Source organism: Eurosta solidaginis, chromosome 2, assembly GCF_040869045.1.
Source record: "Eurosta solidaginis isolate ZX-2024a chromosome 2, ASM4086904v1, whole genome shotgun sequence".
Lineage (NCBI taxonomy): Eukaryota > Metazoa > Arthropoda > Insecta > Diptera > Tephritidae > Eurosta > Eurosta solidaginis.
The window spans coordinates 269,522,876-269,536,024 of record NC_090320.1 but is presented as its reverse complement, the minus strand read 5'-3'; the positions used below and the strand labels follow the sequence as shown (position 1 = coordinate 269,536,024).

At 40.8% G+C, this 13,149-nt stretch overlaps 1 protein-coding gene across 13 annotated transcripts in view; it reads right to left on the bottom strand.

Annotated features, from left to right (window-relative positions):
- The window catches only part of Tep3 (Thioester-containing protein 3), a 147,325-nt gene that overhangs the window by 106,168 nt on the left and 28,008 nt on the right, over window positions 1-13,149 (bottom strand). For all 13 annotated transcript variants that reach the window (XM_067767964.1, XM_067767965.1, XM_067767954.1 and 10 more), the window contains exons 4-16: window positions 12,629-13,107; window positions 12,232-12,562; window positions 9,875-10,063; window positions 9,631-9,725; window positions 7,822-7,933; window positions 7,610-7,756; window positions 5,722-5,845; window positions 5,513-5,650; window positions 5,036-5,446; window positions 1,539-1,670; window positions 1,051-1,469; window positions 567-914; window positions 220-397 (exon numbers count right to left, since the gene is read on the bottom strand). In XM_067767964.1, coding sequence (XP_067624065.1) covers window positions 220-397; window positions 567-914; window positions 1,051-1,469; window positions 1,539-1,670; window positions 5,036-5,446; window positions 5,513-5,650; window positions 5,722-5,845; window positions 7,610-7,756; window positions 7,822-7,933; window positions 9,631-9,725; window positions 9,875-10,063; window positions 12,232-12,562; window positions 12,629-13,107 — 3,103 coding nt within the window. The remainder of the gene's footprint in view (window positions 1-219; window positions 398-566; window positions 915-1,050; window positions 1,470-1,538; window positions 1,671-5,035; window positions 5,447-5,512; window positions 5,651-5,721; window positions 5,846-7,609; window positions 7,757-7,821; window positions 7,934-9,630; window positions 9,726-9,874; window positions 10,064-12,231; window positions 12,563-12,628; window positions 13,108-13,149) is intronic.

Here is a 13,149-nt window from a genome sequence, read left to right as displayed (position 1 = left end):
GGTGTATTAAAAAGAAAAGCTCCCCCGATAATTTAAGGTCCTTTCTGAGGGATCCGCGTTTTTTGTCGAAGATTTTTTTTTTTTAATTTTTTTCCTATTTCGACGTGCCATATGAAAACTAGCACTTTCAAAAATTCCTACAAAGGAATTCAATTGCAGAGTTTTTGTATGGCGCGTCGGTTTAATTTGAGTAATATTTTTTGTTTTCTAAGTACTTACCCTCATTGACTGCCATAGAATCAAGCCGTTGCAAGAAAGCGCTCTTAGCATTATGATTGGCTCGCGATAGCACATAAGTTCCAATGGCTGTTGCATGCAAGTCATTCGAACTGTCCAATCCTCGAGTTATGAAATCTAATGCCTTGCTAATGACGTTCGAGTACTCAGGATATGCTTTCTAGGGGATTTAAGCGAAATGTTATGGAATAAGTAGGGGTATTCGCTTAAACTTGATAATGCGGTTATCTGACTATGTGTTTACAAGAACTAAATACATTACCAGACTGGCGTGAATGCCGGAAGTAGTACTTCATTTTTAGGGCAGTCATTAACTTCTATTCACTTACCGCATTCTCCATAAACGCCAACGTAACAAACGCCGTCAAACTCAAGCCATCATCATTGAATGCCTCAAAAACGTTACCTCTCTCTTCGAAGCCTCCACCCACATTTTGAACACCGGCCAAGTACTCTAAAGCCTTACGCACAATCATTTCATCGATAAAAATGTAGGGTGTTGCTTGACGGAACGCGCGCGCAACATATGCGGTCAGCCAAGTGGATCCTTTCTTCTCCTCCAAACCGAAGGCACTGAAAGCACCGTTCATGTGACGATAGTAGAGCAAATGTTGATAGCCCACTTCTAGATTACCTTTAATGCGCGACTCAGTGGCCGATGTCAGTTGACGTAGACGCTAAAAATGGAATTGCAAGTATAAATAGCTACTACTTATTTAAAATTAATGAGGGTATTTTCTAAGTTCTGCTAATATTCCATGATAGCAGAGAGCAATCTTAATATATTTTTCTTTTCCACTATTGTTTGCTTACCTCCAAATAACTTAGCACCAATAAGTTAGGCATAAAATGCACCATTGCTTGTTCACCGCAGCCTGTGGGGAGCGTAATCAGATGCTCGATATTACCTAATAAACTACCAACTACATCACCCACTGCAGTCACGTGAATACTCGTTGAGCCGGGGATTGCATTACGTGGCACATTTACAGTGATATTTGTTTTAGTTTGTATACTTGAACTAAGTTCGAACAGAAAACCATGATTAACAGTCTCTTTAGCTCCAGGATATTCAACAAGTAGCGTAGTTTCGATTGTATCCGCTGCTAGTGGAGAATTGGCTACAGCTTTTACGTTAATGGGACCGACACGTTTGGGTTTTACTATGAAGGAAACGGGTTTGACGGAATGCGCAAGTACGCGCACAACGCGACGGGTATATAGTTCGATTTCTAAAATGTAACAACGGTATGTGTACAAATTACGTATGTAGAAAGTTTATGTATTCAGTAGATATTTACTTGGCGTAGGATCTCCCTTGCTGTCGAGTGGTGGGAATTCAAACTCTTGTGCGGTATTGTAGAATGTTACCTCAACATCCAAATCACTATTCTTATTGTTGGTGATAACGAATGGTAGTGCGATTGTTTCGCCTGAAATTTAAATTATTTAAGTTAGTAACTTTTAAGTTCATTTCCTGGTCTGATAATACCATCGTCCTGCGGTAGTAGTACTAGTAGAGCTTCTCTTCCAATTTCTGATGTGCTGATCGGCATCTACTAAAGCAGTTGAAATATTTGTTGGGAATCTCTTCATGACAGAAGTACACTCGGAAAACTTTGCAAAACCATTGCCGAGAGGCTATGCAGTGCAAGACAAATGTTTTAAAGTAGTTTAATGTTATCTTATCTTGTCTTGTCCTATGGACCACTACTTTTACACTAGGATTCAACACGTTGTGGATCGCAACACTTTCAGGACGTTATCGGCGCACATTATAGCTTCTCCAACCCAATTGTTAACCTGAGCTACCCATGGCGAATCATGCTTATCTAGCAGACCAGGCTCTGGCGAACCTAAGTTCCACACGGAAGGAGGGGGTTGGATGACCTAGAACTTTCAACGATGCCACATCAAATCGTTCCCCAGATGGTAGTGATAGGACCTTATTGATGCTATTTTTCGAAGAGTACCAAATCAATACCCGACAAAGAATCATCAACATCGTTGACACACTTCGGGGAGCCTCCTTGTCGCTACAAGAAGGAGAAGAAGGTATATACCAGGACGGATTTGAAAAACATTGTGCGACATATCGTTGTTGTTGTTGTTGTAGCGATAAGGAAACTCGTCGAAGGTCTTGAGGAGTGTTATCGATGTTGATGGTCCTTTGCCGGATGCAGATCCGTTACGTTCCGGTACCAAGCCCGACTATCTCGGGAACGATTTGGTATGACCACATGCGACCTTCTAGGCCATACCACCATCCCACCCCCTACATCCATGACGAATTCGGGGTCGCCAGAGCTTCAGCTGTTAATGAAGCAGGATTCGCCACGGATAGGCGAGGTTGAAAATTGGGTTGGAGAAGCTATATATTGCGCTGGGTTGCACTACACAATCCCTTGAATCTATTTGGTATTTTAGTCGCCTGTTACGGCAGGCATGCCTACCGCGGGTATATTCTGAGCCCCCTAACCCGATGGGGGACATAACGTTCATTCCCCTCAGTTGACGGGTGTCTCAAGCTCTTACAGTGGAAATAGCTTATACTATGCTTACTATACTTCTTTTAAACTACGTGCGAGCACAAATACTATAAACAGTCAACGTGCTCCGGTGAGTCTTACGGGCATGACGTCAAGACTAGTTTGGTACCTTTTGTGATAAAGCACGTACCAACTGACTTCTGATTGACTGACTGTCTCTAATAATATTTTTCAATGAAAGCTGTTGGATAGGAAAGCATGCAGCATTTCCTGTGCAATTTTCTGGCAAGAAATAAAAAGCGGTTAGGTACTCTCGGCGGACGCCGTAGTGTGATGGTAGCGTGCTTCGCCTACCACACCTAGATCCTGGGTTCACGCCTTGGGCAAAGCAACTTCAAAATTTTAGAAACAAGGTTTTTCAATTAGTAGAAAATTTGTCTAAGCGGGGTCGCCCCTCGGCCGTGTTTGGCAAGCACTCCGGGTATATTTCTGCCATGAATAGCTCTCAGTGAAAACTCATCTGTCTTGCAGATGCCGTACGGAGTCGGCATAAAACAAGTGGACTCCGCTCAATTTGTAGGAAAAATTATTAAGGAGCACGACGCAAAGTGGAAGAGAAGCTCGGCCTGGAATCTCTTCGGAGGTTAACGCGCCTTAAATTTATTTGTTGTTAGGTTCTCTCGTTCAACTTAGATGTTACGGGAATATCCGAGCTCAAAATAAATGCGAAATAAAAGTTTTTTGACCCCATGATGTAGTTCGATCCGAGATAGTTGATACAGCAAGGGTTAAGAACCATTTAGTGCAAGTGTCCCTGCTACTTGGAAAGATCCAGTAGCACACTATTTGAGTTACTTTGCTATTTGCAATTGGGGCTGGTTGGTTCGATGAGGAAGTGACTTGAGCGATTTGTTAGACGACCAAAACCGATTAAGGGCTAATAAAGTATGTATATTGGAAAGATTTTCCCTCATCCCTTGTCAAATTTGGTTTCGAGACAAACCGGTTTCGGCGTTATGCCATCATCAGTGTCGATTTTCGTTCTGATCTGATGTTGCCGTTTGTCCTGTATTTATAGTTCGTTGGTATATGAGCAGGTATTGTCAAATTTGATGCTTGTGTATATTTATTTATGTGTATGTACTGTGTGCTCATTCAGAACCGAGGGTGGTTTAGAATAACAAACGAACAGATAAACACAATATTCGATCCTTTAAAACTTGTTTACAAGAAACAAAGTAATCACACAGGTACAACAGACAAAGACACAACAACAAATAAACACAAAACAATTAACGCACCAAAATACCAAACCCACAAAGAGGGTCAAACTTCTAAAATTACAGACTTTTACCTACCTCAGTCAGCCACACAGATTCTATCAGTAAAAACCACCCTCGGTTCTGAATGAGCACACAGCACATACACATAAATAAATAAACACAAGCATCAAATTTAACAATACCTGCTCATATACCTATGAACTATAAATACAGGACAAACGACAACAACATATCAGAAAGAAAATCGACACTGATGATGGCACAACGCCGAAACCGGTTTGTCTCGAAAGGAAATTTGACAAGGGATGACGGAAAATCGTTCTATTATACATCTTTTATCCACCCTGTCGGAAAATCAACAAAACAAAATGAGTCAGCTAAAAAAGTAGGTGAGTAGTCCGTTTTTGTTCTTCAAAACAAAGAAAAAAAAGAATGTATTAATTAAAAAACAAAAAAAAAAACAGGATAAGCCTGGTTTCATCGGGCCACTTGAGGGCAGTGCGCTGCCACAACGTCCGAGAAAAAAAAAAACTCCTCCTTCCACACTTCAAGACTTGTACCTACAGGTATATATAGGACGCTTCCCTGTTGCCCCCATACCGTCAGTTTTTCACTTTTATTATTTGCTGTAAAGACACGTTTCTTCTATAGACTTTGCGGAGTTTTGCGATACTGACAGGCCTTGGCTGGAAGTAAGACCCGAGGTCTTAAATATTAACACGTTCACGTACTACGCCGCGTGTTAAGCGCACGATTTGGTTTGACCGAACAGAAACCTACTATGTAAAGCAAGGGAAATCATATTTTTTGTGAGTCTGGTTAATCTCATGTCGCATACCCAGAATCAGAATGAAAAAGAAGACCGAAGATGGTACTGTGCAGAAACCCAACAGGGGATGACACAAAATCCGCGCGCAATAGTTCAAAACCGCATCCTGTCGGAAACACCAGCATAGAAAAATATAAAGTATCTAAAAAATTTACTTCCCTCATTAACTTAAGTATACCTTTTAAGTATATACTTACCTTTTCTTATTGAATATGGCATTTCGGTGGTAATAAAAAACTCTTTATACGATTGCAAACTCTTTGTGGGGCTCGTTAAGGCCAACCCTGTCACGGGATCCAATGAAAATGCAGAAAGCACCCAAGAAGTCGCCGAACTTGGCATACGACGATTTAATGTTTTTCGTCCATCATTGCCCGCCGTAATATTTAGGAAAAGCCAAGTATCTGCCGGTTCATGCATCAAATGTATACGTGGATTATGCCAATAGGGTTTAGGCGTGTACGAGAAAGCATAACGTCCTTTACCCGGTGACAAAGTATTCACCTCGAAATGATGAGCAGGTCCTATATCCGTTTTACGTATGGTTGTCAATTTATTATCATTGACTTCATCGTAGTCATGCAGTAAATTTGGTGTGGTTTCAGGTTCTGTAAGTTTTGTGAATGACAATTTAGGTATTGCGATTGTCTTAAATTATGTGATTTGCGGATTACCTTTTTCAATGATAACATCTGCATTCGACATCGTTATAAAGCCAGACTCCTTGCCTGGTGAACCACGTTCTGTGTTAATATCATGCAGCTCATAAGATTTCAAAGCGTCCATTAGCCCAGCATAACTGAGATCGTTTCCTATGCGAGAGTTAGATGAATTGATTATGGAGAAAAATTCAGAAGGTATGATGAAGAAGATTTTTACTTACCTTTTCTTATATTGGCTGCATTTTGGTCCACCAGCATTAGACCAACATACGAATATGGCTTGGTTGTAATAGTTATATCAATATCTTGTCCAGGTGGTGCTTTGAGTGGCGCTTCAACTTGTACCTATAAAATATTAATGTTCTATAGGTTGCCTTATCGATAACTATGTCGATACAAGTACAACTTGGACTGTAGGGTAAAACCAGAGGCTTTTAGCATTTCTGATGTCTCCGACGGGGTGTGATGGTAGCGTGCTCCGCCTACGACACCGAATGTTCTGGGTTCAAGTATAATATAATTGCTTTGTGTTTTGCGACCTAAGGTATGTTGTTCCCTGTTTTCTTCACAAAACTTTATAAAGGTTATGCTCTAGTTAAGACGCAGCTAGATGTTTTCTTCATTTCCGAGCGATAGCATTGCTCTCGAGAAAAATGTGCTCTGGCGTCTCATTCGCCGGTTTTGTGACACCGTCAGAAGCTCCCCGATAGGATGATCACTTTGTCATGCCATGTGGATTCCCAGCCTTCTGTGCCTTGTATTTGTTTTTACAGATCTCATTACTGTTTTATAACATTTATATTATATCCTTAAACAAGAGCACGGATAGTGGCAGACGCCTTGTATGGTGCAAATGCGCCTTTTTTAGTTCTCTATCTTGTTCACTGGATTGTCGTTGCTCATTTCCCCCGAATAACTCACTACTAGAACTACACTGATAAAACTGCCTAGATTTCTTGTTTCTACGTTCGCAAAAGCCTGCCCCGAAGCTCTCTGGTATTTTTGACCCGTCGGCATACCACGCAAGCCTATATGATAGCGATCTGGACGGTTCTTAATTTTATGTAGAACCTTTATTTCGAATTTAACTATCTTGTTGAGGTCTTCCATGGGAAACTGGGTGCTTGGAAACTTGTATTTTGCGAACCTCCGAATATACAACTCTTTCTTTTCCAAAACCCTTATTTTCTATATTTAATAGTCGGCATGGGCAGTTTTGTTATATGTATCGGATATAAGTTTAGTATCTAGTACGTCCATCCGGTCTGTTGGACACATGCGCATAGCTTCCATTATACAAACATATGTTGGCTTTCAGAGTCTTTCTGGGGCCCTATATCATCAAAACACATACTACTCGTTAAATTTTCATAGCATAAGGGTGAAGTAGCCCATTTGGACTACTTTATTTGTCATTAGTGATTCGTCTGTTGATATCGGTCGTCCAAGGTCTACATCACCCTCTGTTTGGATCTTTGTTTAAGTGATGAAGAGCCCTTCTCGCTGATACCTAAGAACAGCGCCAATCCGCTCAGCTCTTGTTGTTGTAGCGATAAGGACACTCACCCAAGGTCTTGGGGAGTCTTATTAATGTTGATGGTCCTTTGCCGGTTGCAGATCCGGTACGTTCCGGTAACAAGCACCATTAAGGTACCAGCCCGACCATCTCGGCTGTTTAAGGAATAGGATTGGCAACGGATAGGTGAGGTTGACAACTGGGTTTGAGAAGCTATATATTGCGCTGGCAACTCCTTGAAAAGGTTGCGCTACACAATCCTTGAATCAATTTGGCATTTTTGTCACTTCTTACGACAGGCATACCCCTCAGCTGCTAATGCTTATTTGTATGATCCAGACGGAGTCAATCTAGGGCAAATAACAATATGGGCTAGTCTGCTTTGGCATATATGCCAATAGCACTTGCCTACATTTGTCAAAATAGGACAATATTTCCTAAAGAAGTTTGTTAAAAAAAAAAAAACTGCTGCCCTCTAGAGCTCATGCCAATCGTTACAAATCGTGAGTTCAGTCAGTTAATGTGGCGTAGCATATATGTACATAGATATTCGGGAACAACAAAGTAGTGATCTACTTATTTTATTTACTTACATTATTTATCAGCGTATGTTCGAACTCGATCACTTGCTCATCATATACAAACTCCCCATTCACAACCATGTAGAGCAGCAACTTAGCACGCGGCATCATAGCAAATGTGGCCAGAAATTTGAAAGTATGATAGTTACTGTTATCCACCTATTAAAGAATATTAAGCTTCCAAGCTCAGACATGTAATTTTTTACCAAAGTAAATACACTTACTTGCACAGCATGAGTTACAATAATATCACCACGTCCAACAATTTGATAAATAAAGTATTTCATGGGTTCATTGGAGCGCACAGCTATAGAAACTTCTTGATTTATAATGGGCCTAATTAAAGAAAGTGAAATGTTATCATTGAATAAGCCTGGATCTCATAGACTTTAAACACCATTAATAGATGAGCTTTGGGAAACCCTATCATTTCGGCAGATCGCAATCCATTAAGGCTGGCCAGAAGGGAATCGCTATTGTCTGTCCAGTCTTTGGTCAATTGTATTGATTCGGTTGTGCCCTTGCGGACTGCGAGATTGACATTACAGTTGCACGGAATGTCGCTATGACCCGTTGTCTGATATTAATATAGTTGAAGGCAATCGCCAGCGAGGTCAAGCCCTCCCTTCTAGCGCTTATTGGCTTCACAGTTGAATTCAGTGCTTTAATAGCCACTTGACTGACTAAGCGGATATCAAATTCACTCACCGTAGTATCACTGGGTGGCATCCCTCCTGCGAACTCTTAACCACGATGACTCTTGTGAGTGGTCAGCTTGAACAACAGGCGTGAATGGAGCTCCACTTCACCAAAGATTCCCCAGTTCATCTGCCTATGCAACCACTGACGCCGTCAGAAGCTCGTTTACTACCTCGATGGTTGTCCAGCCTCATTCCGGCGCTACAATTCCGTTGCACAAAAGTTGGCAAAGAAATTGAACCAAAGCCCTCAAATCCTTGAACGAGCATTGTTATACGACTCTTCGTTGTTTGAAAAGAGGTTCAAGACCCACTCAATTCCTCTTTTTTACAACCGAATGAAGAACCGTTTCCGCAGACCTGTCTTTACAAACAGCATGCTGTGACGCGGACCATAACCAAATTAATATTTATCCATGTGTACAGATCTTGTTTTGCCCATAAATACTACTTTGAACTACGTAGGAAATTAAAAGATAAAGTCCTTTCTCGGCATCTGCTCTACAAGTCACTTATTTTACCCGTCCTGCTATATGCTGCAGAAGCATGGACCATGACAACATAAGAAGAAGCGGCTCTGGGCGTGTTCGAAGGGAAAATTTCTTCGAAAATGTATGGACCTCTACGCGTTGGCGTTGGTGAGTACCGAAGGAGATCAATGATGAGATGTACGAGCTTTAATCAGGCATCAACATAGTCCAGCGAATTAAAACGCAGTGGCTAGGCCATGTTTTGCGAATGATAGATGACGCTCCTGCTAAGAAAGTATTTTTATCTGAACCCGCCTATGGAAGCAGGCCCCACTCCGCTGAAAGGACCAGCTGGAAAACGATTTAAATCCCCTTGGTGTGACCAATTGGCGCGAGTTGGCAGAGCGAAGAAGCGACTGGCGCCCCTTGTTGGACGGCTATAACCGTTTAAACGGTTAAGCGCCAGTTAGGTAAGTAATATGTACATATCGTTTTAAGGGAGGAAACCGATTGGCCTGAAGTTCTCAGATGATTAGTAAAAAATGAGTTGTCCAAACAAGGCATTCCTGAAGAGCCAACAATCGTTGGCGATGCATAGAGAGATTCCTGCCAGAACAATAGCAGTGTGAGTAGCTTACTGTTCAAACTTCTCACGCAATCGAAAACGAGTTTGGCCTATTAGATCATCTCGGAATCTTTATGTAGAGGATTCTGTAAAGAATAAAACAACGAGATTAACAGAGGAAAACGGATCCTCTTATGCGATAGAGATTTCGGGTGGAGAAGGCAGGAACGGAAAGACAATGTTTGTAGCATTGTAAACTTCTAAATTCAGACTATATATTACTTAAATTAATGTACTTACTTATCATTTAAGATTTTAGCAGTAATGTAGTTTTTACTGTGTAAATGTTTACGCGGTATTTTACCCACATCCGTAATAATGCCTATATAGTTTACCTAGAAAGAAGAAGATTATAGATATTTAACAAAATTCGGAAGAAAACGTGACGCTTAAGAAAATCGTTCTCATCGTATGCGACTTAGCTTTTCTCTATCACGTGAATACCCTTATTCCTTTTCAAGCGTCCTTTAATTTTCATACTTACTATAACTGAGTGATATTCGTCCTTATCGCTTTCGGGCACAGTAAATTTCATTTTAAATTCACCGTTCGTATTAATTACATAGTTTGTTTTATTGTACATTTCGCTGCTGCCGTAGACATTGGTTAAATACGCCGTTGCCTCAGGCGGAAAGTCCTTAAGTTGGGTGCCATCGTTGCGCACCACTTTGGCCTAGACAAAGAAAGAAAATATTGAGTTTATTGAAATGATTATGATATCTTTTCATATACAATAGTCATAGATATATAAAATGAATATATCCTATAAAGATCTTAAGAATACGTAGATTGACCAAGGAAATGAAATCGACCACAGTTCAAACAGATATGGCACCACCATCCTTATACTCCTACTGAGGCAAACAAATTATGTTATAACCGTAAGGCGAAGAAAAGTTAATGATGACTACCCTGACTTTGGAGTATTAACTATCTCAGGTCTAAACCAATTCAAATTCAGAATAGTCTGGCCATAAACCATGGCATGATGATTTGTAATGGGGAACAGCGACTACCCACCGTACAATGAAACAAACAAGCGTAAGAAGCATATGGTCGGACAAATGCATACCTTCAGTTGATCCCACAAATCGCTCCAACTAAGGTGCTATCTTGCCTGCGCAACTCTTAAACCCAATGCCAACGAAATAAGTTTACTTATCAGTGTAGCTTCGGATATTGTAAGAATACTATCAAAATTATCCGATATACAGTCAAGAAGGCTCAAATGAAATTTTGGAAACATTTGTATGGGTAGGAGGCCAACAGGCCAATTAAGGTTCTCCCAAAAAGGTCAACTGCATCACACCAAGCTTCGTCAAAAAGCCAGAGGGAGACAGAGCTTGCGGCGAAACCTTCGAAGCTCTAGTTGACCCGAAGTTTCAAGGCTGCATCATATATACTTTAACAGTTGCCAACTTCCACTTTAACTACCAATTAATGGAATATTTACTGTCTCCTAAGATGCGAAAATTGGCCATCGAATCAGTTTTTCTGCAGAGCTACAAATGCTAGGTAACATTCTTTGTAGAATTTAGAAGCAGAGCTTTCTCAACAAAACCTTAGATAGGTTTCTGATTCTTGTTAAAGTTTGGCACATTTACAACCCCTCCAATCTTCAACAAGCACACTGCAAACACGCAGATATTGCTCATTGCAATTACCATAAATCTAGTAAAGTGATTGTCTTCTCCGCTCTGCGCGTATTTCTAGACAAGGAAGTAGCGTTTATGAACGTTTACCGCAACCGAACTCTTACTGAAGTTGGGGGTGGATCGGTAACTTGTTGGATTCGTGAAGCAAATTTTAACTAGAACGACTTTCCAATGAAGTCGGGGAGACTCCTCTACAGCACGGCACTTACTAAGAGGTGTGTTATCGCCTCTGTGGAAACCATTATTTATGCATACGCAGGATGGAAAAGCTTTTGCGGCAATCGGAAAAGAGCCTCAAACACCAAGCGAGCTTTTGCAAACAGCTGGTTGCCTGATAGCACCTCAAAGTCAATCTTTGGAGGACATAAACGGGTCTATTCATCAGCCGCTACAAAAAACCATCTTTTAGGTCGCCACTTCTCAATGAATCCTTTCACCGGAGCAATAACAATAACAAGCATGTCGGGGACTGAGCTACGAGGACTATAACTGCACTCTTCGCATTTAAAGCAGTCCTAGGTAAAGTATTTGGATTAACTCAAAAAATAATCCACTCAATATACATTGTGGTCTTATGTTCCATCTTATTTTTGTGAGCTGATATAAATTGTGCTGATATAGGTCCCAGATCACAGTGGTAAACCTGGGAACTGTGATACCGGCTAACTAGCGAGGAAGACCATTGAACATACGGAGTAAAACTAGCCGAGTTACATTGCTTCTTCTTTAACTGCGCCCAAATATTCACTGGCTCATATATATTCCACCAAAAAGATAGATAGATATGCGTCTTTCTTTAGGTCCATTGATTGCGACATTAAATGATGCGAACGCATGGTACTCTCAATCCATAATTTCTGTTGGAGTTGTAGCAACGAAGGTGGGATAGAAAATGTTGGGTATCTTCCTTGCTGATGATGATGATGCCCTGCTCTGCCCAGGATATGTATGGAATATCTGAGAAGGCACTTTATTGGTTGCTCACTCAACTTAAATCATAGAACTTTCGCGGTTCATAAGGCATAAGAATTTTCCATTTTTCTCTTTCTGGTCCCGAGGTATCGGAATTGGCCTGTCGGCCTAATGCACTTCTTAAAACTTCACCAAGGTATTTTTAACTATTCTAACTTTATCTTCCCTTTCAACTCCCTTACTGTAGCTAAATTTTGTACATGGAACTACTTACCGTCACTTCAAATGGCACGCCTGGTATATAGTAGCTAGGTATGCGCACAGTCTCCACACGATAGGCATCCAAATGTACCGTTATAACAGTTGAGTAATTCTGTACCGAACCAGTCGATTTCTCTTCAACCAAAGCATCCAACAAATATTCGCGCTCGTAATCCTCTTTCAGTTTCAGTTCATTTCGTATATCGAATTCAAAGTAAGCATTACCATTAATGGGTACCACTTTTCGTGTAATCAAATCATTGACGAATGGCTGCAACGAACCGAAGAATGTGGGGTAAATGGAAAGAGTGGCCTCACCTTTGATCGGTTCGCCATAGGCATAACTAAACAAAAAATAGTGAAAATAAAATTTGACTTGGTGCAGTTTCAATAAGTTTTGGAGTACTTACTTTGCTTTCACGGTCGCTTGAATTTTACCATCCTTATAGATCGCATGTTTCGCAGAATCGATATCAACGATGAATTTTGGCAAAATATACTCCACGACTTCGAAAGTGCTTTTATGCGTTTCTTCCATTACCTCAACATTCACCGACCATTCACCCATTTTAGGATAGTCCGATAATTGTAGTTCATCACTGTAAACGGCATTTGTTAGGTGTACATCCCGTAAACTTTTTATAATATTATCGCCAGCATCTCTTATCGTTAAGTGAACACGACCAAAGTTTCGCGCTGGTTTCAAATTGGAATCTAAGACTAGAACTCTATAATGCACTAAATCTCCGGGCCGGTAAATGGCTTTGTCGGTTTGCACTAAGACGGTGAATTGTTTTGTGTCGAAGTTTAGCTGGGTTTCGTTGGTAAAGAAGATGCCACTGAGACCTTCCGCAGTTAAGTTGTAGCGATCACGTCTTAATGCGGGCAACTTTATTTGAAAGATAGGAAATAGCAGGAAGTTTTTGAGAAT